General features: G+C 52.8%; 1 protein-coding gene across 11 annotated transcripts; it reads right to left on the reverse strand.

Moving 5' to 3' along the window:
* Nucleotides 1-868: 868 nt before the first annotated feature.
* On the reverse strand, nt 869-20556 carry TAL1 (TAL bHLH transcription factor 1, erythroid differentiation factor). Of its 11 annotated transcripts, none has more exons than XR_002121974.1 (5): nt 17568-20267; nt 13656-14102; nt 12335-12429; nt 8003-8528; nt 869-886 (listed from the first exon to the last, which is right to left on the reverse strand). XR_002121974.1 is itself a non-coding variant. In XM_019624761.1 (5 exons), the coding sequence occupies exons 3-5, from the start codon at nt 14099-14101 to the stop codon at nt 8074-8076; spliced, it is 996 nt and encodes a 331-aa protein (XP_019480306.1). In that variant the 5' UTR covers nt 14102; nt 17568-17723; nt 20458-20556; the 3' UTR covers nt 4988-8073. The 11 variants fall into 11 exon arrangements, 9 of the variants coding, with proteins under 9 accessions (XP_019480306.1, XP_019480307.1, XP_019480305.1 ...); XR_002121973.1 differs by lacking the exon at nt 869-886 and adding an exon at nt 4988-5140; XM_019624761.1 differs by lacking the exon at nt 869-886 and adding an exon at nt 20458-20556 and having other exon boundaries at nt 4988-8528; nt 17568-17723.
* Nucleotides 20557-24276: the final 3720 nt, after the last annotated feature.

Genomic DNA, 24276 nt, shown 5'->3' on the forward strand with positions numbered 1-24276 from the left:
ATCACAGAAAGATCTATTGGACAGCACTGGCTGAAAGGGGTGAGAGCTCCTAGTTTATTCTGAGTTTAGACAAGTCCCTTTGCTTCTCGGGGTCCCAGTTTCCCCTTCTGTGCAACCTATCATTCACCTTGTGCAAACCAGAGCACAGTCAGTGCTTCACAGAGACCTTTGATTGATTCTGTTACCCCACTGATTTGGTCAGGCCCATGTGGACTTGGGGAAACAGGTAGGTGGGTGGAGCCCTGCTGATGTGGGGGCTGAGGAACCCACCTGCCATTCCCAGGCTCCAGCACCTCCAGAAAATACCATGGAGCCCAGAGCTTGTCAGGCAAGCTTTCTTGAGACTCAGTGGCTCAGACAATTGTCTCTAGGCAGCAAAACTAGAGCCAGGAGGGCAGGGGGCCAGTGTGTCTCTCCCCAAGGGCATACATGTGCCTGAGTGCAGCCTGAAGATCCCAAATTCATCCCTCTCTAACCCAGAGAGAGGCGTGGGCAGGACCTTGGGGAGGAGGCAACTTTGGGGGCTGGTCCAAAGGGGAGGGGAGGTGTGGAGAGTCAGAAATGCGCTATCAGCACTGCCCGTCCTCCCCACTTCCTCTCCACGAACGGATCACATCCTGTTATTGTGTGGACAGAGAAGGCCAGGAGCTGGGGAGGGAGGCAGGGCTTGGACTAAGTGAGTGGGGAGAGAAAGGAGGAGGGAGCCAGAGAGAATGTCACAGTGGGCACTGGGTAGCTGCAGCAGCCCAGCCCTGCCTGATCCCAGGTGTCCTGGGCAGGAGTAGGGCACCCAGGGGGGAGGACCAGTATCCCTGGAGCAGCTCGCATCTGACATTGGGAGAAGACGCTGGGGCTCAGGACGCACTGTGCTTCCCTGCAAAGGCACCTGGAAGAAAGGAAATAGCACCTCCTTCAGGAAGCCTTCTCCAGCAACCTCCTCAAACATTTACTCTGGGCCTCCACGGCCAGAGCCAGGTCTCCAAAACAACTGGGCCTCCCTCGCAGCACTTCCGTACACCCCATTTCCACCCAGCCCCCTACGACAGGGACAGGGAAAGTCCCTTGCTTCTCCCCAGCATTGCCCAGCATGGGACAGGTCCAGAGGAATTCCTCCTGCTCTGATGAATTGATGTTCCCCCTTCTCCCTCTGCCCTCTTTCTCTCTTCAGCCATTCCCAAGCACAGCCCCACCCAACCCCATTCCAACAATGGGGTCTAACAAGGCTGCTTTCTACGGAGCACAAGCACTTGACATATATTATTTTGAAACCCCTTGACAGCCCTGTAAGATGGGTGTCAATATCTTTATTTAACAGATGAGGACAGTGAAGCTCAGAGAGGTTAAATGATTTACCCAAAGTCACAAACCAGGTACAGTAAATGGCAGCTCTGGGTCTTAAACCCAGGTGAGACTGACCCCAAAGGCCTAGGTCTTTCTGTGGCCCAGCTGCTTCTCCTGCTCAATCCCACCCATGAGCCTGTCTTTGAGCCGAGCCTGCTTCTGCAGGCAAGCTCTCCAAGGCCCACACTACTCATGGCCCTGGGCAGATGGCTGGACATGCTGAACTGCTGTCTCTCCCACAGCACAGCACAGCACAGGCCTACCTGCTCTAAGAACACCAGCTCCCCACTGGCTGTATCTTCTTCCTCTCCTGAGGGACAGCAAGCACTGGCACTGGAGTCAGACCTGAATTCAAATCCTGGGTCCCCTGGCTGAAGCCCCACCCCCTCACTAGCCCTCATTTTCTTCTTTGGACAGTGGAGAGGATGCCCTGGGCAATCCTTTCCTTACTCCGACACATGATGGCCGAACCCCTACTGCTGAATAATGGGCCCGGCACCATGACCGGTCCCTAGCAAGCTGGTCAGAGGTGCTTGCCTGGCTCACACAGACCATGGAGCCACAGGGGGCATGCTGGATGTGGGGGAACAGTCCAGTGTTTTGCAACTAGGAAGGTGGTAGTGGATAACATGAAGAGGCAAAGCTGCTATGAGTAGACCAGATAAACACCCACCCCTTCACCCCACCCAGGTCCAGTACGATAACCAGGCTGCTGGGGCCCAGCTCAAGAAAGCTCATACCGTCCCCCCGCCCCCACCACCTCCCTACTCCTCCCAGCAACAAAAGCAGTCCATGGCCCTCTGCCACCCAAGGGACAGAGCTGTCCACCTGCCCCTTACCAGCCCACAACCATGGTGTTAGGTGGGGTCACTGGAGCTGGCATCTTTGTAGAAATGATCCTGTCTCCCACCCATCCACCCCCTTCCACCCTTACATGTTACCCTCAAAGCTGAGCAAGAAGATTCTATACGGGGGATCCCCTTCATAGAGCAAATGTTGAAAGGGACCTGTGCTAGGTCTGACATAGGACACCAGAGGCAAAGACACAAATCAGACATGGTGCACCCGCAAGGAGCTTGTGTTTGAGTCAGGAAGCAGATAAGTGGACAAACAATAGGCAGCACAGAGGGAAGGAAGGCTGTAGGGACACAAAGGAGGCGGCTGACCCCATAGCGTCGGGACAGTCTCCTGGATGCTGAGGACAAGTTAACCAGATGAAAGGAAGGAGCAGACGATGGGTAGAAACAAAAGGTGCAAAAACTGGACAGTTATAGAAGGGGAAAACTGCAGCCTGAAACAGAAAGGAGAGTACAAGAGGAGCAAAGATAATGAGGGGAAGGTTGGTGAGAATTGAGGCTAGAGAAATCAGTAGGCCATGCAGGCAATGCCCTGGAGTGTGGTCCCTTCCCTGTGGTGAACACAGGTTGTCTTGGGAGGCAGGAGGCCTGGTCCTGCTCTGCCTGCTACTACTACCACTGTTCAGGGGACACATGGCCCTGGGAAGACTCCTTTCCTCTCTGGGCCTCTGTCTCCCCATCTGGAGATGGGGACACTGGTCGAGACCATGTTCAGGGCCTGATCAGCCTGGGCCTTCGATAGCCTCATAGTGTCTGCCTTGGTGACCACAGAGCTGCTGGGCCCTTCCTGACCTCTTTGAACATGGACAGCCTTGCCCTCTCCCGGGAAAGGAACTTCTGGACACGGGTGCTCCTCTCTCCTCATTCTCCATCCGTGACAGTCAGGCTCTCACCTCTACTCCTCCCTGGTGCTGTTCTCACCAAAGTCATCAGTGACTTCCTCCTGGCCAAATCCAGTCAACACCTCAGGCCTTCTCTTGCTTGACCTCTCAGAGGCATTGGACGTGGCTAACTACTTCTTCTACCCCAAACACCATTTGCTTTTGAAACACCACACTCTCCCAGTTGTTCTCCCACCTCTGACTGCTGCATCTCAGCCTCCTCTGGGTCTCGGTCTCTGTCTCTCTCTAATCCTTTCATCATGCTCCTTCTCAGGCCCGTGAGCACAGGCCAGGCCCTGGGTCCAGAGCCCACCCACCACTACTACCACCAAGCCCCCACTGATCTCTCCGCCCCAGGGCTAATTCTCACCACCCCAGCTGCCAGGGACCTCCTTGCCTTGGGCCAGGGAGAGGCACATAGTCTCCCAAAAGCCAAGGAGCTTCCCTACAGGCCAGGGCATGATCCCAAGCACTGTGGTGCCTTTGCCCTCCTAGACTCAGTTGGAAGGTCCCAGGACAGGGGCACCCACGATCAGAGACTGGCAAGATAAGCAAGGCTCACCCAAAGGAACAGACGTTATCTGTGGGCCTCTTGAGTTCCCTCCTTGGCACGTTTTTCCTTAATTCTGATCACCTTCCAACTTACTATATAATTAACACATTTATGATAGTTGCTTGTGTCTGTGTTTACGGTCTCCCTCCTAGAATTTAAGGACCACAAGAACAGGTGCTTCTTTTTCTTCACCGATGGAGCCCCAGTACTTAGAACAATACCTGGCCCACTGTAGATGCTCAATAAATATTTGTTAAAAGAACAACAGAAATGAGGATTGATACTCTATTGAAATGCCTGCCTGACTTGCTGAGGTCCCTGACGATCCAACAGTCCCCGAGCAGTGGCCTCCCCGGAATCCAAAGTCCCTGCCTCTGAACAGCATTGTCATTTCTGAGCCTCCACTCACTACCTCCAAAGCCTCAGCCTCTGACCCTTAACCCCACGTAAGACCTGTACCACCCTCCCCGCAATCCTCAAGAGCCACGCTTAAGAGCTGCAACCTCCATTGAGTCATCAGGAACTTGGGAGCTTCCTCTGGGGAGACCTTAATCTGTCCTGAACCTACAATAAAAGCAACTGTCGGGCCGGCCGAGTGGCGCGATGGTTAAGAACTCGCTTGGGATGCCAGAGGGCCCCGGTTCGGATCCCACATATGAGGGCCAGTGACACTGCCCTCTACAGCTAAGATGCTGAACAACAGCTCAACCTGGAGCTGGGCTGCCGAGAGTCGCTGGCGACGGCGTAGGCTGCAGTCCCTGTGGCAGTGGGTTGCCATGGGCTACCGTGTGTAGCCAGCAGCCAGCGTGAGCGGCCAGCAGCCGCAGTGAGCGGCCGTCCAGAAGCCGGCGACTGATCTGCCTCACCAGGGAAGAGCGCAATGATGGTGCCAACTTGGGCCAGTGAAGCAGCGTCCTCCACAACTAGATTGAAGAACAAAAACGACAGCAACTTGTCTGTTCCCCTTCCCCTAATTCCCCAGTACTGTTCCCATCCCCCCAATTACCCAATAAAATAAAAATAAAAAAAATCTTTAAAAAAAAAAAAAAGCAACTGTCCCAGCCATGGGAGCTAAACCCAACACAGAGGGGAACATCTGCGGGGCGGCCCCAAGCAGAAAGCGTAGATGTACAATGCTGAGAAGAAGCCCCCTCTGTGAGGCCAGGCAGAGGGAAAAGAATAGAAACCCTAAGGGGTAAGCCTCAGGGTAGGGGCTGGGATCCCACCCTCAGAGGACAGCTGAGTCCTGGAGGCCCCCCCATTTCAGGAGACACAGATTCTTGCCATGACTTTCCTTTTAATGTCGCAAATCTCAGGCCTAGGGATGCAACATGCAAGCAGAGTCCAGCCCCCTTTGTAAAACTTTTATTTAGAAATCTTCCCAATATATCCTTATATATATACACACATGATCACCACATGGGTTGTGTCGCTAAAGAGTCACACGCCCACAGTGTTGGCCTCTGGGATGTACAAAGGTCAAGGTACCTGGAGCAGTCACTCCTCTCCTGCAGAAAAATGCAGAGACCAACGCAATTCATCAATTCATCACGTACAGTACAACATTGACGGAAAGTGCTGGGCCCGCCCACAGGAACACTGCGCTATGTACATGGGCAGGGGGCAAGCTTTCAGCAGGGGGTCACGTACCACTGACATCACAAGTACGACCAGACCACCCCCAAAGGCCGAAATAGTTGTCAGCTGACTACAGATGCTGTGCCCTTGGTTTTGTTTCTGGAAAAGGATAAAGGTTGTACCATCTTGTCATTTGCCACTACAAGTAAAATATGAACTTTTCTTAAAAGATGGGAGTCCCTCTAGTCATTATAGTCATCTTTGCTCTCCTCATGTTGTTGTTGTTTATACCTTTACATATTTTCCCTTTTGTACAGATATTATTCTTGGAATGTTGCCATTTCTTCATGGGTGAGGAGCGGGCAGAGAAGGAGAAGGGTATGGTGGAGGGATGAGGTGCTAGAAATGAAAATAAAAATAATGGATCTTCTAGGTCTTACGAAGACCTGGAGCTTTGTGCTTTCCTACCCAGTCCCATTTTAGGTATCTGCATTATGTTTTACATCTTCTTTCCATGTTCCCATATCTCTTTTCCATTCTCAGTCCTATACCTTGCCTTAGAATGAGACAGAAATGAGATCAACCTAGAGAAATGGGGACAATCTAGGTCAGGCAAAAGTGGTTTAGAACCTAAATTACCCAAATGCTGTGTAGTCAGGCAGACTGGCCCACTGCCTAGGTCCTAGACTCAGGGTGGGAACCCCGAATGCAGGGTTGCTATTAAGGGCAACAGAGTTCTTTATGGTCTCAAAATGCTTCTACTTTCATGATTCCAGTCAGTCCACAGCCCTAGGGGACAGACAAGCCAGGGTACTGATGAGAAACGGACACTCGGAGAGAGAACTTGTCCAGGTCACGCTGTGAATCTGAGAGAAGAGGGAGCCAGAAGCTTGAGTTCCTGAGAGAATGTGTGATTCATCTCCAAAAACCCATCCACTCGTTCACACCATGGTCACTTTTTACTCCCAAGTCAAATTAATCCACCAGGAAGCAACACAGCCTTAGACCTAGGACAAATGCTCCATCTTTAGACAGACAGGAATTCTCACAGAAGCTGCCAAGTACTGGAAAGGAACCCATCCCAACGAACGTTCATCAAAACATGATTTTGGGAAGGTGACATGGGACGGAGTGTCAGAATGCTACAAGGGTTAACCATGTCGCTCCTATCTCCAAGAACTGGACCTCCCAACTTAAAAGGAAGGTGAGGAGAGCAGCGATCATGCCCTGTCTGCATAAAGCTGTACTCGGCTGTACTCAAGGCCCCATCACAGCGAGGGCAAGCCCTGGACTGAACCCAAAATGTGTGAGGGCTTTTCCAACAGCCACAGCGCTGGGCAGGGCCATGGGGTCGTTCTTCTCTGACCTCAAAGGCAGAGCCTGGTGGGGGATGGCTGGGGTGACTTGAGGGTACAATGACAGGTATGTAGGACTTGTGTGCATTTTATTCCAACAAGGGGGCAGTGGTCCACTCTACTAAAGGATTCTTCACTTACAAAAGGACTTGTGGTAGTATTTCTTTAAAAGATGAAGGATAAAGATTTGATTTACAGAAATGCCATGTACAACTTTTGGAGGCGGGCACTCCTACTGCATTAAGCCAGCCTCCCATACACACCCGTGATGGCTGAAAGCTGCACCATTGAGGGGTGTTGCAGAGTCTGCTAAGTGAACCTTAAACTGGTCTCTAATTGGATTCCCCATGTCCTAGGATTGGGGCTGGGTTCTGGGTCATATCAAGATCCCACCAATCACTGCAATTGAGCAAAAATCCCAGTGCCAGGAAAGAAATCCCAAATGCCAGGAATTCCTAGGACAGAGTTTGTGCTCAGTTCAGTTTGGAACACAGAGCAGAGCATCAGCAAACATACATCCTGCAGCAGGGGGGGGCCCTCTCAGCATCTAGCAGAATGCACCAATGGGGCTCGCATCTACTCTCAGCACCAATGCATGCCCGTCGGCACACTGGCATTTGCTCACCACATGAAGTGATGCGTAGCCGAGAATACAGGCAGGTAGCTTTGAGACACCACCAGGATTTGAAGCCCACGTGGCCCAAATAGCTCTTGCTCATTTTCCTCTAATTGGTTTCCCTTTCTCTGCCTTCCCACAAAGCCCAAAGGGCATGCTCACAGCTGCAGACTTGGTCCCCACAGCCACAAGGATTAGTAAGACAAGTTTCAGTGGGGAGAAAGCAGAACTTCAGTGCCCGGGGCAAGAAGTAAGGGCTACTGTGTTTTCTGACCCTCTGACCCGGCTAGTCGGGAGCAGGTAGTCCACTGGCCATCTTCTTCAGCCAGGCCCTGAAGAAGGCACCTCGAGGCTTGTGACTCTGCAGTAGCTGGCAAGCTGGATGGACCAATACGGGCCTGAGTGAAGATGGGGCTCAAGAAACGGGCAGCTATTGGGTACCTATATATTTGGCCAGAGTGGCCACAAAAGCCACCCCAGCCAGCTTGGGAGGGACTAAAGGCAAAGCAGAGGCTGCTGAATGCCTCAGGCGAGAGCTGACAATCCCAGGTCTCAGCAAAGACAGGGCTCCCAAGCTCCAGGCCAAAAACAGTGCCACTCGAGTCTCGTATTTGAGAAGTCTTAGGGATCTGGGGAAGGGGGAAGACCGTGCCGTCTTCATAAAAAGTACCTACCACTTTACTTCATTTTTCTGTTCTCCTACTGAAGCAGGAAAGAAGAAAGCCAGCCCCAGGGACAGTTTGGGCTTCCCAAAGTTCAGACATCACAGAAAGCTCATCAAGTCCATTGCCCTGCTTCAGAGTTGCCCAGTCTTCACCCACCTGCCCTGAAGCCCACAGTCCCAACGGCATGAGGGCATCCTCCTGGCTGGTCTAGGATGGCCCCAGGCCCATCACCGAGGGCCGGCTCCATCAGTGGCGGGCAGCATGGCAGGATGGAGGCTGCGGACCGTGTGCTTGGGTGCAGGCTCTTCTGTATAGCTGTCTGGGCTGGCTGCCCCATCTAGGGAGCTGCCACAGCTGGAGTTGGGGGACAGCACGTCCTGCAGGAGGTCGTCTGAGGGTGTACCACCCCCTCCACCCCCACCCCCTCCACCAGCCGCCACCACAGGGTCCTTGCCAGGCTTGGCCCGCTGGGTGCCCTCCTCCTCCTGGTCATTGAGCAGCTTGGCCAAGAAGTTGATGTATTTCATGGCCAGGCGGAGGATCTCATTCTTGCTGAGCTTCTTGTCTGGCGGGTGCGTGGGGATCAGCTTGCGGAGCTCAGCGAAGGCCCCATTCACATTCTGCTGCCGCCACCGCTCCCGACTATTGGTGAAGATGCGCCTTACTACTTTGGTGTGGGGACCTGGAGGGCAGGAGGACAAGGATTAGGAGAGTGGGTTGGAGGATCTCTCAAGGCATCTTCTCCTGTGGGAAAGGAGAAATAACATCCATTGGGAAACTTGGGAAACCTAGAATGCCTTCTTTCCTTTTACTTAGAAAACTCTTACTCATCCTTCAAAATCCAGTTCATCTGTTTCCTCCTCTCTGAGGACTTCCCTCAACCCCTCCAGAGAGAGCTAACCAACCACCACGGCCCTGTAATCCCTGGATCTCCATCACTCTTGATCATTGCTGTAATGCTTCTATGCTTCTCTCTCTCTCTCTCTCTCTCTCTCTCTCTCTCTCTCTCTCTCTCTCTCTCTGGGCTGTGAGACATTTGAGGACAGGGACCACATATTATTCATTCATTCATTCATTCATTCACTCACTCACTTGTACCAAGAGGCCATATAGCATTAGTTACAAAGCAAACTCTGGAGCCAGACTTTCTGGGTTCAATTCCTGACTATTACTCACTAGACAGTGACTCTGGGCAAGTTACTTAAACTCCCTCTGCCTTGCTCCATCATCTGTAAAATGGAGGTAATACTAGCCACTCAAGTCATAAGATTATCACATGGATCTAACAACTAACGCAGACGAAGTACTTAAGACAATACTTGCCTCAGATTAAATATTCATTCAATAAATGTCAGCTATTATTATCTGTTCATCAGGTATTACCTAACAACCAGGCACTGTGCTAGGCACTAAAGAATAATGGCAAACAAAACAGATGGAGTGCCTGCCCTCATGGAGCTTACATTTTAATGGAGATGACAGATGATGAATAAGTAGCAAACAGATAACAAAGAGACAGGAGGCCGAATATAGATAAAAGATGGGAAGGAGCTACTACATTTAGCTGAGGTGGTTGGAGACGGCCTTTCGGAGGAGGTAAGACATCTATAAGGTAAGAATTTAAGGCTGAAGAGCCAGCCAGGCACAGGAAGGGAAGAGGGAACAACACGTTCAAAGACCCTGAGCTGAAAAACGGTTGAAGCCAGCCTGGCTAGATTAATGCGGGTGAGATCAGAGTAGTCTGAGTCCAGTCCCATAGAGTCCTGCAGGAAGGTGTGGGATTTGATTCTCAGGGGGATGGAAGGCACAGAGGAAGGTTTAGTAACTGTTTGCCGACTGACTGATCATGCCGGCAGGTGGGGGAATGGAGGAGATAGCAGAGATGAGAGGAGAGAGATTTACACTGTGGGCCCTCTCCCCAAGGAGAGAAATGAAAAGACAGCCAGGCACAGGCTCAGCCTGAGGCTCTAGGCAGGCATCTGAGGGCTCCCTCAGTCTCTCTATGTCTACAATGCACTGATTAAAGACTGGACTAATATTCACTAGCTTTTGTGTATTAAGACTTGTGCAGCTGGGGCAGACACCAGTGTGCATGTATCTAGCACCTATGTGTGCAAAGCACTGCACTAAATGTCCAAGCCTGACCTGCAATTCCCAAAGCCGGGGAAGACAGAGGTAGGCCCTGCTACTGCTCCCGAGTTCCTGGGCTTCCCTCCCCAACACTGAGGCACAGAGCCGGGCTCCAAGCAGTCCTCAGAGAGATCTGCACACTGAAGGAACTGCCAGTCTAGGCATATTTGTTTGCTTTCTTCTGAAGACCCCTGGAGCCAGACCTCAGAATGTGTAAACTTGGGCGGGGGATAAAAGGAAAGAAGAAGTCAATGACCTAAGACCCACTGCTCATTTCACAGCTAAAGCGACTGAGGCCAGGACAAAGGCAGACCTTGCCTCTGAGGTCAGTCTGTGACCCAGCTCATCCGTGCTGACACTTCCTGCTTGATTGTCTCTCTCTCCTACATGTGTACGTTGCACACATGAACACTTACACACACACACACACACACACACACACACACACACATTTTCCCGGGAGGATCACTCATCCCCTGCCACAGCCTCTGAAGCTGTCTTTCCAAACCCCAACAGGCCCCGGCCCAGCTGACTCTTTGCCAAAGGCCAGACCCAGGCTGGGAAAAACACGGCACACCTGCTGGGCAGTCCTACCCTGGGTGCCTCAGAGGAAATAACTGGCTGTCCTCTCGCCTCTTATCCAGGCAGAGGGGAGTCCCTCAGCTGTGACATAGAGACAGCCAGCCCCTGCTCCAGGACTAATGCTGGCTGATGTTGACAGAACTCCTAGGTGGGGAGGGGAGCATCATGACTGCCGTCACAGCTAGAACTAGACGGGCTCCAGAAGGGAGCACCTACCCTGAGCCAGGCCCTGACAACCCTTTACCGCATTGTACATTTTCGACAATCTGTGAGGAAGCTATTACTCTTCCCACTTGACAAACGAGGAAACTGAGGCACAGAGAAGTTCAGCAGCAGGACCCACAGTAAGTCCTAGCTTTAGACCTTGCCTTGGTGCCACTTCTATGCACTCTTTTTGGTTAAATATCTGATTTCAAAGTCTGTGGATTTATCCTGTCCCCTTCACCCCCATTTCCGCCTATTTTTCTGTCTCCTTCCCAGAGAACTACCCACCTTTCCCCACCTTCCTCTTTTCTGAGTCTGTCCAACCCTCTATGTCCCCTCTCTCTGGCCAGTCACTGAGTAGGTGCTTAGTAAATATAGGTAACATTATGGGCAATGGCTTCCCTATCTTCCTGCACTCCCCACAAGCCCTTGCCCCTTCCATCACCTCCTTCCTCTCCTCTGTGCTTGATTTCCATTGCCTCTGCATTTTGTAGAAAATGCCTCTTCCCTGGAGAACGTCATGGCTGGTCCTGCCTGCTTCCTGTTTGGTATACCCACCCCCCCTCTCTAACCTAGCAGCACTAACCCCCCAACATACTTCCCTCTTGACCTTATGCCCCTGTGCCCCCCTCCTCCCCGCCGCTGGTTGGGTCTTTTGAGGCCTGTTTCCTTGTCCAGACTCTAGCCCCTTTCCTCTCCAGAAGACCACAGAGGACTCCCTTCCGGAAGCTCCAGCTCCATACACATTCCTCGCAATGGCCCCTTGGATAAATCCCAGCCTGGCTGCAAGGCCTCAGGTACCCTTCCTTCAGGAACCCAGGTCCCAGCCAGGCTGAGCACTGGGAGCTCCAGGGATTTCCTCCATGTCCCTCAGCTCTAAGAGCCTGTTCTCCTGCCCCCTGGCTCTGGGCCCTACTGGCTACATCAGATCAACCTTGGGAAGAAGGAAAGGGTCCTCCAAATCTTCCTCTCATTCAACCCCTTCCCTCAAGTTCAGGGCCAAAGACTACTCAAGCAATTCATAATAGCAGGGCTAAGGCTTGGAAGCAAAGAGGCAGCATCGAATCTATGATGTCAGGAAGGGAACTCCAGGTCTCAGCCCTGAGTGTGGAACAAGAAAGCCCCACCATGTAGGTAGGGACCTGGGAGGAGACCCTTGAAGGTGCAATTCCAGGCAGGGAGCAGACTCCAGATTCCAAAGAGGACTTGCAAGGAAGTGTAGGGAATCCTTGAGGGTCCGTCTTTAGAGTAGGGGCACCTTGTGTTTCTGCTCCCCCCCCTTTCAAACCCCCCCCCGGGATCTTTGCCAAGTATAGGAACGGAATCAGAGTGGGGACAGCAACTGACCCTGGAAATTTGGGCTAAGCACCACAAATGTGTCTTCACTCCCATGTCCCCTCTTCCCTAGTCCCATGGTGCTCAGTAGCAGGGTGAGAACTTTGGCAGTTTGGTGTTCCAAAGCAGCCTGCCCATCCATGTGAGACACCTAGGAGTAGTCCCCATGATCCCTTCTTTAGAGAATTCTAACTAACATGAGGGGCAAATAACAAAGGTGGGGGTGGGTAGACTCACCATCAGTAATCTCCATCTCATATGGGGAGGGTCTCCTCTTCACTCGGTTGTTGGTGGCAAACATAGGAAAGGCATCTGGCTCCCCAAAGAACCCACTGTGGGAGGGAGCAGGCAGATCACACCATCACATGTAGGGTGGAGGTGAGACAGAGGCTCCTTAGATCCTTCTGCATGTTCTTGAGCCCCCACCCCCCACCCCTGGGAAAACAAGGGCAACCCTGGTCCCTTATTTCAGAATCACATCTGAGTTGGAGACAGGAACATGAAAACACACACACACACACACACACACACACACTCCCCTCCCCTAATACAAGCACACAATCCACAGACAACCTCCACTCCCAAACAGGTGCTTACACAGGCAGACGTGGCCTTCACACCTAGTGGTATGCAACTCTAGCACCACAAAAGGGCACACTGTCCCCTCCTCCCCAACTTCACCCCAGTTTCACCCAGACCTTGTGGGGTCCTGTGGATAGACAACCGACAGGAAACCCTGACTCACCACCGCTGACATGCCACCCCCATCACCAACCCTGGGCTCTCTATAGCTTCCTTCTCCAGTCTCCTGCAGACTCACCAACTGCCCCACACTGTGTATCCCTGCCTCATCTGCCTATTCCCCATCTCTCCACCATGTCAGTGGCCCCAGCAAGGAAATTGACAGCGGCACATCAAGGGGAGGAAAGGCTTGGGGCCCGAGACCACAGCTGGGGACAGAAGGGCTAGGGAGAGGAGAAAGGGATCCGCTCCCCCGGAGGGCTCTGGAGCAGAGATTCAGATGCAGCAGAGGGGGCACACTCCCTACCACCCTCACATCCTTATCTCTTACCTGTCCACAGAGGGCTGTAGTTTTCAAAAGAATTTCGCAGCGGAGTGCATTCAGACACACTCTTGCCTGGTGCCCCCACTCACTCAACTCCCTTCTGTCGTGCCTTGCCCTCTAGCCACACAGCACACGGCGCGTCTACTCACACCCAGCCACATGCCTGCACTCCCCCATCTTGACTTACACACACCCGGGCGCGCCGCAGTCACAAGGCACCCGCACACCTGCCCATGCGTGTGTGTGTACACACACACACACACACACACACACACACACACACACACACACACACACACACTCACTCACAGACAGCTCCTTTCTCATTTGCACACGGGGAACCCAGTTTCTAGGTTTTGATGCCTGTGAGTTTAAAACAGCCCCTCCCTCTCTGCCTGCGCTCCAGCCGTGCATCCCCGAAGTGCACGCGGGGAGCCCCGGGAGCCCATGACTGCCTGCACCCCCTCCTCCGCCCTCCCGCCAGGCCCTGACCTGCCGAGCGAGGCCAGCGGCTGGCTGAGGCTGTAGAGCAGCGTGCGGCCGGAGGCGGCGGGGGCCGCCAGCGCGGGCGGGCTCAGCTGCACCATGCGGCCGTCGCCGGGCAGCTCAGCGGGCGCCGGGGCGGACGCGGGCGCCGGGGCGGACCCGGGAGGTCTGCACAGCTCGGTGGTCGGCACCCGATGGCGCGCTTCGGCCGCGGTCGCGTCGCGGCCCTTTAAGTCTCGCGCGGCGCCGCCCCCACCCGCGGGGCCGCCCCCCGGGCCGCCGCGAGCTCCCAGCTCGATGACCGGGAGCTCGGCTGGGGCCGCGCGACTCGTCTCCTTGGCGACGCCGTTCAGCAGGACCAGGTGCGGGGGGGCCATGCGGGCCTCGGCCGCCTCCCGTCCCTCTAGCGGGGGGTCACTGCGTGCCGCCTCGCTCGGCGGCCGCTCCGTCATCCTGCGGGCAGACAGACAGACAAGCGGAGGCCCGCTCTGACAACCGCCCTCAGCCCACCGACGTGGGGTGGGGTAAGGGGGTGAAGGGCAGAAAGAGAAACTCACGCTCCCAGACGCGGGGAAAGGCGATAAACTTAGAGCCACGTGGACACACACTTGCCCTCGGGGCCTAAAGCCCTGGCGGGGCAGGGGCGGGAGGGCAAAGGGGTCTCTGGTTTGGGAGTAGCAGGGAGGGTGCCTGGGACACAGAGACTGCGAGCCAGAAGGACAGAGACGGAGAAAGACGACAGAGACATCGGAAGAAAAGGAATACAGCCAGCGAAAGAAAAACAGAATGAAAAAAAGGAGGAAGGAAATGTAGAAAGAAGCGAGAAAGAAGTAAGTATCACCCCGTCCCCTTCTCAGGCTGCAAGGGAAGAGGAGGGAACAAATCCCCGACCGAGTTCCTCCCGCCGCCTCCTTTTGGTTTTGGCGGGGACTCTGTCCCGCGGAGGTGGGTGCTTTTCGAACCCTCACCTCTCAGCAATGCCCGCCCCAGCCCACCGCCACACACATTCGCCCAGAAACCTGGTGAGTTGCAACTAGGGAGTTTAGGGAATGGAGGCTACAGGACTTGAAGTCCAATTCGGAGAGTTGCCAGAGGAACCAGCACCCCCATTCAATATATATTCATCTCCTGCAGGGGTGTCTGTCTACACTAAGCAAACCCACCGTGTATTCTATTCTGTGCAGCTGCTGGAAACCCTAGCGGAGTATTTACTCCCACCCAGCCGGCCGGAGATGAGACATCAGGAAGGGAAGATGATCCCGGCCCTATCTCCCTGCACACTCCACCTCCTTCTGATCAGCTGGACTCAGAAGTGGGGTGGGGTCTGGCAGGGAATCCGGGCTGAGGCAGTATGGAGGCTGCTGAGGTCTGAATTCCCATTCCTGCATGACACGGGAAGGGGTGTCATGAAAGCCTTTAAACTCTTCCGGTATTCCCCAGTCCCCATTCCGCCTTGGTGTTGTTCTCTGGGAAATGGGAGGAATACCTCCTTTATACATTAAAAAGCACTGTGCAAATGCTCAAGTAAACATTATTATTGACATGGAGACTGGGTGGTCGAGGTGACTACTACTGCCTTGCCCAAGGTCAAATACAATGATTTGCAACAGAGCAGGACCAGAACTCTGATTTCCCTCTGTCTGCACTATCCTTCATATATGTCCTCCCATATATACCCCCGGAGCCAAGGACACTCCTCTCCTCCACAACCATAATCCAGGGTGACCACAGAGGCTCCACTCCCCAGGGGCACTTGCTCAGGATCTTCCATCACCCTACTTTATTGATGATGGAGCCAGGCTCCATCAAAAACTAAAACAAAAAAACAAAAACATAAGACTCTGGGTCCAGAGGTTGGGGATGCTTGTAAGTTGTTTTATTTAAAAAATAAAATAAAAATATAACCAAATTGACAATCTTCATAAAATATTCAAAATAAGGTTTCTGCTCTCGGATTATATAATTGGGGTATTTTATAGCAGAAAATAAATACACAAAAATCCAATTCGTCCTCAAGCAGAGTCCATCTCGTCTTTCACGGCAGCCCTTGATCTCCCATTCTGCCACTGCACCATGCTCAGGACCAGAGTCGGCCTAGGTACCATCTTTCCGTGGCAGAAAGAAAGACCAGACTTTCTGAAACCTCCTCTGGAGCTCAGCTCAATAGCTACCAAATACACAAGCTGATGTAGAATCGCCATTCAGATTGCACTCCTTCCCTGGGTCTGCCTGCCCTGCAGCCCGGCCCGGAAACAACAAAATTCCCCAAGACGTGATGTACACTGAGCTGCAAAGGCACTGGGTTCGCAGCGCTTCGCTGGAAGCGAGTTTACGATTATGGCGGAAACAATAGATCTGTATCCACAGAATGGGACCGCCAAGATACTTTGGTTGCTAGAAATGCACCCAAGGTATACCAGTCAGGTCCTCCTGGCTCCCCTGCTGCAGTGAAATGCATCAGAAATACACCATCCTATGGCAAAACAAACAAGCTCCAATGTGCTGGCTCCCTACCTTTCTGTCCCAATTTGTGGTATGCCCAGTGACACGTGCTTCAGCCCCAGTTTCTAACCGAGTGAAAAATGGTGTGCACTGCAATCGCCGGACTGAGCTCAAGCTCTCCTTATGACACATTTATACCCTCTGATTAATTTCATGGCTCCCTGGCTCCGCAAAGGACCGGATCCTCGAGGGGCAAGGAGAGCACATATTCCAGATGAGTTGACCCTGGCCCTAAATGCCCTCTCCAGATGTCTATAAATATCTATATCTCTGAGGCGTTCTGTGGGAAACCTATGATTGGTCCCCAGGGTCTGTGGCCCAGCACTGCCCGCCCCTCCCCGGACCTCAGGAAAACCCGGCGGGCTTTTCTGCAACCAGGATCACCCAGGCCAGGGGTCCAAGCTCCAGAGGAAGCCACCGGAGGACTCACAAGCACCTTCGGTTGTCGGTTTTCAGCGACTAAACCCCATCACTTGGCTTTGGTTAAGATTACTAAAAGCAAAGCCTGAGTGATTTTTCTTTATTTGTTTTTATTTAGGGGAGACGAAGGGAGGGGGAGAAGGTTTCAAACTGAATGGCACTAGGGTATTTGACCAAAGACAATTATTCTTTGTGTGGCCAAGACCCACCTCGCAGCCCCAAACACCAGATTCTCATCTGTTGCCAACCGCTAGAACGTTTCTGTGTGTGTCTGAACAAGACACGGGACCCGGGGAACTCCTGGGGGGCAGGCACCGGGTCTCGGGCAGCTCCCAATTCCGAAATGAAGAATTTCTTTTATAAAAATAGCCTCTGCTGTGCCAGGGGCTAGAGCCACCGCCTTAAACCAGGTCTCCTGTCCTCACACTGCACCCACACCCGCAAGACCCCCTGGGGGAGCCCCAAGCATGCGCAAGAACCAACATCTCCAGTGAGCTGAACCGCTTTCCCCGCCGCTCTGGGAGTGGAGGGGGGAGGGGGGATTCCAGCGCGACCCCGCCCTAGGCCTTAGGCCCTGGTCAAGGCCCACCCGAGTTGGGACTGCGCTAGCCAGGATGGCTGCGGCCATCTCTCTGCTCCGGAGCCCCCAGCGCACGCAGCCTGCACCACCCGGATATAGCCGCTCCAAGGTTATGAGCCTTGGGAAACAGTCCACAGAACCAGGACCGACGGGAGCAGCCTGGGGGAACTAAGTCCAACTAGCTGTTTTTACCCAAGGTCCAAAAAGGAAAGGGCCCTGCTGGAAGCCACAATCACAGAGGCCACAGTCTGCAGCAGAGTAAGATCCCGAATTCCCAGTTCTGGGTTCGTCCTCTCCTCCGCCTCCATCTGAGACTGGACTATCCTCTGTCCTGAGCCTCCTCCACCCCAGACCGGAATCCAGGGCCTTCCTGGACACAGTTTCCACTGATACGGTTCCCGCCTCTCCAAACTCACCTGGGGCATATTTAGAGAGATCGGCCCCTCTCAATAGGATCTCCACTCCGCCGCCGGAAAGAGGCGGAAGCCAAGGTCCAGGTCGTAGACGGGGGTCTTTGCTTCCCCCTCTCCCCGAGTGACCAGCAGTCAGGCCGCGGTGTGGTCCTCGGCGGTCTGCCGCGCCCAAAACGAGTTTCCAGGAAAAATGGGGGTGGAGAGAAAGAGGGAGGGCGAGAGGGAGGGAGAGAGAGAAATGGGGGTCAATGGCTGGGAATTACCTCACGTCCTCACCAACCAGCCCAGGGAATCACGAACAGCTTTCCGCCCCCAACCTGCAGGTGTTTGAAGCCTCCCCCCACCCATAAAAAAGAACCCTACACATGACCAATCAGGAATAACTATTTAGTCCAACAACAACAGCCCCGCTGTAGGCTGCCCGGGACGTTTTGGGACCCTTTTACTGGGCTATCTGGTTCAGGGTGACCGGGGATGTTTTCTAAGCACTGACACGTCTACGTGGTTGGCTCTGGAACCCGGGTGAGGCCAGAGCTGCAGCCACAGCGTGGAGTCGTCCGCAGCCTGGCCTGAGTGGGTAGGGGGATGTGTGTCGGAAATCAGGAATCCAGTCTTCAAACCCTAGTCCATGGGGCAGAACCTCGGAGCCCCCCAGTCTCTCCATGACCCCCACCTGCCCAAAGCGAAACCAGAACCCAATTCAAAAGCTGCTTTCCCGCAGGAATGGAGTCGGGACCGCGCGGATCCGAGAGGATGGGGGGCTGGCTATCGGATCTATCCAGTTCCCTTTTCTTCCTACTGATTAAGAGGGAGAGAAAGGGAAGGGAAGGGAAGGGAAGCGAAGGGAAGGGAAGCGAAGGGAAGGGACGGGAAGGGAAGAAAAGGAAAGGAAAGGAACCTCCGCCGCCTTCCCCTCAGCCATCTCTACACAACGATTTTTTATTTTTCAGTGTTCAGACCCGCAGAGAAGGGGAGAATTCTAATAATTCCTCGCAGCAATAAACAAGGCAAAGGGAGGGAGGGTAAAAATAAACCCATGACTACTTCCCAGGGTGTAGCAGTAGAGAGATTTAGGTTGCTCCTCTCCCCTCTCCGGAGGTTTTAGTTTAATTTGTTTTGTGTAAATAATCCAGTTTATGATCGCACATGGAAATCTTGGATTAACTGCAAAGGCCTCCTTTTTGCCCTGACTTTGATGGAAATATAGGAATAATTCTTCCCTGCGGTTTCAATCCAACGTGAGAGATTTTCTTTCTCTTCTTCTAATCCACATGGGGGAGGGGTGGGAAGAAAGGGAATCCACTCATTCTCCGTGTTTTAGGTCGGAATTAATTTTTGCTGTATGACCGAGTCTCTGTGTCCGTCCCGCCTCCATTTTCTTTTCCTACCCTAAACCCAGCAACTTAAAAATAACAGAGCTGGCTGGGGGCCGCAGCGCGGCTTTGTTATCAATCCGGGCTAAAAGGGAAAAGCTGCTTTGCTCCTGGACGATTATTTTAATTAAAATAAAATAATGATGATGATGATGACTACGACGATGACATTAGCAACCACAATAACTGGCAAAAGAAAATCCTTTCTTCCTGAGCTAGGGCAGCATTGATCCCATCCCTCGGAGCCCGGTCCTGGCCACCGATGCGACGGGTACCCGACCCACGCGGGAATGTCGCTCACCCGGGGAGGGGATGGACAAATGTTCCTTGGAGATGATCCCAAAGGTCCCCACCCGAAGCGCGAGGCCTGGAGAATGCGACCATTGTCTTTTCCGGGCCTCTCCCGCGGACCCCGGCGGCTGTACCCCCCGAAACTGACCAGAAATGGACGAAGCGGAATGCCGTGGGAACCGAAGCCGGCCGCTATCGGCTGGAAGACGCCGGACTAAGCGAGCGCAGCTCAGCTTGGACCCTGGAAGAACCTCCCACTCAAGAGCAAATCCCTGAAACACCGAGGCACAGGCTGGCCTTCGGAGAGAGCAGCCGCTGATCGGGCTCGGTCTGCCCATCCACGCCAACACTGGCTTCCAAATACATCATAATTTGGAATAAAATGTGAAATCCCTTTCCTTGCCTCCATGCCGCCTTCTCAGCTTGCACCTCCATCTCTCGTTCGCCCTCCCCTCCACCCCCCCACCCCCCAGGGATGTTAAAATGCACTTCCTAAGGACACAAGCACTCAGGCTGCGTGCCCAGGGGACAGGACCACACACGTCCAGCCCCACAGAAACACAACCCAACTCTGCCCCACAAACCGACTTGGTCAGGCCCGCACATTGTCCAACATGACAACGAAATCAGTCAAACGCAATCTCTCACGGACACACAGCCCCAGGTAGTCAAGATCACACATGCCCAACACAACAACGAAACCACCCAAACACAATTGCAAAGGCCGCATAACCCCACACACAGAACCAGATCCATGTCAAGAAGGCAAACTAACATTTATATACAACGATAAAACACGCAGAAGGACCTCGAAGAATCAAAATCCACACCCCCAAACAGCGCAGACACCATCTCACACGGACCCACAACCGATCCCCGAGAAGAGCACACTCGGAAGAAGTCAACACTGCCCACCGCTCTCACACACGCACTCTCACAATCCCACCGCATGCACACAACCGCGAAGAAGAAATGAAAACCAACCACCGCCTCGCGCATTTCTGTATATTGCGTAAGGAAAAAGGGGAAGGAAGGAAGAGAGTCTCCGAGGCGGGAGGGGCGGCGGCGAGCGCGACGGCGTCCGTGGAAAATGCCCCCCATCGAAAGAAACCGAGGGAAAAGGCGCGAAAAGCTCTCCTGCTAGCGGGGAAAAGCGGGGAACCAACTGATGGGGAATTCCGCGGGAGGCCGCAGGTGGCTTGCCCCTAGAAAAAGGCCAGAATGCTCACATTTTGCCGCTACTGGAGGCTGCATGGGGCCATTTTGAGGCCCGGTCCTTAGCGCGGAGGCCTCACCCCGCCCGCGATCCCCCGCCCGCGTGCGCCGCACCCGGCTCCTCCACCGACGCGCTCTAATCCCGCTCACGTTCCAGGCCTCGTTAGCATGGGCCAAGGCGCGCCGGGGCCGTGTGTGCCGCGGAGATAAGGCGCTGCCGCGGGTCCGCTCGCCCCCGATAAGCGCCTCAGCCATTATGGGCCAAATGATTCATTTTAATTTGGCAATTTCACCGGAGGGAGCGGGGACTGGTTTCGCGGGAATGGGACCCGCTCGGGGAATGCGCCGCGCAGAGCTGGACGCGCTGTCTAGGACCTGCCGGATCCAGCCCCATTTCTGATCCCGAAGCCTTTCGGGTACCCGGGCTCCCCACCACCACAGTCTCTACCTGGGCCTTCCAGACACCTTTCTTCAGCGTCTCTCATCCCAGCACTCTGTCCCTGTCTCTGAAGACCACAACACGAAAACCATCACTCCTACCCCCACCCCCACCCCCATTTATTCTTTCTCCAGTGTCCTAGACACCAGATTTCAATGGGCAGTTGCTCTTACTGGAAAGCTCCCCAGCTCTTCCCTGGCCCCCCACCTCTTTCAGCCTTGGCTCTTTTCCACTCTAAAATGGAGCCTGCTTGCCTGGATGTCGTGGACTGAGCTCACACCAGAAGCTCTATGGGGGCAGAACTAGTGTCAGTGGAGAGATGAGAATGTCCATTCTTTTTCCTTTTAATATTTTTATTTTTCCATTACAGTTGACATACAATATTATATTAGCTTCAGGTGTAAAACATAGTGATAAGACATTGATATAACCTATGAAGTGATCACTCTGATCAGTCTAGTGCCCATCTGACACTACAGTTATTACATTAACTATATTCCTTATGCTATACTTGACATCCCCATAACTATTTTGTAACTGCCAATTTGTACTTCTTAATCCCCTCCCTTTTCACCCATCTTCCCAACCCCCCTCCCATCTGGCAACCATCAAAATGTTTTTTGTTTTTGTTTTTTAAAGATTTTATTGGGGAATTGGGGGGAGGGGAACAGCACTGGGGAATTGGGGAAGGAAAACAGACAGGTAGACAAATTGCTGTTTTTGTTCTTCAGTCTAGTTGTGGAGAACGTGGCTTCACTGGCCCATGTTGGCATGATCATTGTGCTCTTCCCGGGTGAGGCAATCATTCGCCGGTCATTGGTCAGCCACTCACAGCGGCTCTCGGCAGCCCACTGCAGCCCTGCTGCAGCCTACACCGTCGCCGGCAACCCCAGCAGCCCAGCTCCAGGTCAAGCCGCTGTTCATCATCTCAGCTGTAGAGGGCGAACATCACTGGCCCTCAATGTGGGATCCGAACTGCAGCCCTGCTGCTCATAGCTGGCGCTCCCAAGTGAGTTCTTAACCAGCTAAGCCACTCGGCCGGCCCAAAAATGTTTTCTGTATCTATGAGTGTGCTTCTGTTTTGTTTGTTTTTAGATTCCATGTATAAGTGAAATCATATGGTATTTGTCCTTCTCTGTCTGACTTATTTCACTTAGCATAATACCCTCTAGGTCCATCCATGCTGCTGCAGATGGCAAGATTTCATTCTTTTTTATGGCTGAGTAATATTCCATTGTATACATGTACCACATTTTCTTTATCTATTCATCTACTGATGGGCACTTAGGTTGCTTCCACAGCTTGACTATTGTAAATAATGCTGCAATGAACATATGGATGTGTATGTCTTTTTGAATTAGTGTAAAATGTCCATTCTACTGCATTTCAGGCTGAGTCCTGAGCTTAAATAACCCTCCTCCCATAATATTTTAAACATTTCAATCTTGCTACTAAAGCACTGTTCTCAGCACTCTACAAATATTAACTCATTTAGTTCTCATAAACAATCCTAAGAGGTTGATGCTGTTATTATCTTCAACATACAGATGAGGAAACTGAGGCACAGAGAATAAAAGTAACTTTCCCAATGCTACATATCTAGTTGGTGGAGTCTGGGTTTGAAGCAAATTTAGCCCTAGAGTCCTCTCTGGAACCCAGCTATTGAAGAAGGGCAGCTAGAGCCCAGGCTTGGAGAAGGGATCTGGGCTCAAGTCATTGCAGGGACCAAGTTCTACCCTGTGGGGTAGAAATCTGTGTTCAGGGAGGGTGGGAACTGGGGCTCAGTCCATGGAGGAGATCTGGGTCATTTTTTTTTTATGGTGGAGTGGAAACAGCACAGGCCGAAATCTTACAAGTCACTTAGTTCTGAACCTCAGTTTCCTCATCTGTAAAATGAGATAATATGTACCTCACAGAGCTGTTGTGAGGATTAAATAAAATGATCTTTAAAAGGTGGTGGTGAGGACGATAATCTATGAAATCTCACCCAGCCCAGAGCCCAGGATGGCATCATATGCATTTGCATGGAGGCTATCATTATAGGGAGAGAAAAAAAAAAAAAGGCTTGGAGAGGTGTGACTTGGCCAAAGCTTACAATGACCTACAGGAAAAGCCAATACCCAAAGACCCAAATTCAAGTAACCAGTTTCCAGTCCACAGCTCTACCCATCATGCCAGGCTGCTTTGTCCTTCCAGCATCTTTGTTTTTTCGCTGTTTTGGAACCTGAGAGCTAGGGAAAAGCCCCTTGCCTGGTCACGGACTGAGTCCCAGTGAAGGACTGAGGCCCGAGTGTGACTGCAGTCTGAGTCCTGGACCCTCCCTGGCCATCAGGATAACTCTCTGTGAAGATATAGTTAATTCAGCGCAGCCTGTCCCCTCTGTTCCTCTCTTGGGGAAGTCGGGGTGCCATGCGGATATTGGTAATTTTTACAGAATCCCATGGAAAAAGGGCACCCATGTCCTGAGAAAAAGAGTCTAATAACTGGACTTGCCCCCAGGCCTCTCCTGGCCCAGCTACATTAACTGCTCAGCAGGGACCCTGCAGAGGGGTTCCAACTCTCACCCTCTCTACATAGCCTCAGCCCCACCTCACCCATTCTGATCAAATCAAACTCTCCCTCCATTGTGCCTTAGTTTCAGCTGGTCCTTTTGCCTTATTGTCCTCTTCCTCTCAACCTTTCTGCCACTTCCTGCCTGAAGCCTCAATGCAAAGGGTTGGCTTTAATCTCTCCCTCCTCCGGTCCTCATTGCCTTTGCTTGGCTGTCGTCACTTAATAGGAAGGGTGGGAGTCATATAATTCTGACTTCAGAGCCCGGCTCTGCCACCCTTGGGATGCAGCACCGTTGAGCAAGTCATTTCACATTTCCAAGCCCCTGCAGAAAGGGGGCTTGGCCGTTTTGATATCAGAGAGCCCAACCAGGGAATGCTTCCCTGAGGGAAGGGTGCCTGGATTCAGATCTCAGAGTGGGATCTAAGGAGGAGTGGGTAGAAATGTGAGCATTGAGAGCCTTCTGGGTGGGTCAAGGGCTAAAGCAGAAGGGTTTCAGATTCATGAAAGGAACAGAAAAGAGTCCGGTATGGCTGGAGTAAGCCTGTGAACAATTCTAAGGCTTTTTCGGGGAATCATTTTGTTTATTTGGTTTGAGGGTGGGTCGAGTGTCCTACAGAGGATCAGATTTGCACTTCTAGAAAGCTCTTTGGCTGCAAGGTGGAGAAGAGGTGTGCGTGGGTGGGAAGGATGTGGGGAGATCAGTCGTGAGACCAACGCAGTGTTCCAGGGGAGAGAGATTGGAGCATGGACTGGGGTGCTGGCGGGAGAGATGGCAAGACACAGATGAAGATGACATGCATTTAGGATACAAAACGGGGTTTGTAAGAATTTGGGGAGCGAA

The sequence above is a fragment of the Hipposideros armiger genome, unplaced genomic scaffold (genome assembly GCF_001890085.2).
Source record: "Hipposideros armiger isolate ML-2016 unplaced genomic scaffold, ASM189008v1 scaffold_605, whole genome shotgun sequence".
Taxonomy (NCBI): Eukaryota; Metazoa; Chordata; class Mammalia; order Chiroptera; family Hipposideridae; genus Hipposideros; species Hipposideros armiger.

Excerpts from the sequence above, each read along its gene's own strand:
- TAL1 (XM_019624761.1), bottom strand. The coding sequence starts at position 14,101 with ATGACGGAGCGGCCGCCGAGCGAGGCGGCACGCAGTGACCCCCCGCTA. Across the intron at positions 12,430-13,655 it reads CCGCTGGCCTCGCTCGGCAG|TGGGTTCTTTGGGGAGCCAG; the intron begins GTCAGGGCCTGG and ends TCCCTCCCACAG. Across the intron at positions 8,529-12,334 it reads TGAGATGGAGATTACTGATG|GTCCCCACACCAAAGTAGTA; the intron begins GTGAGTCTACCC and ends CCTGCCCTCCAG.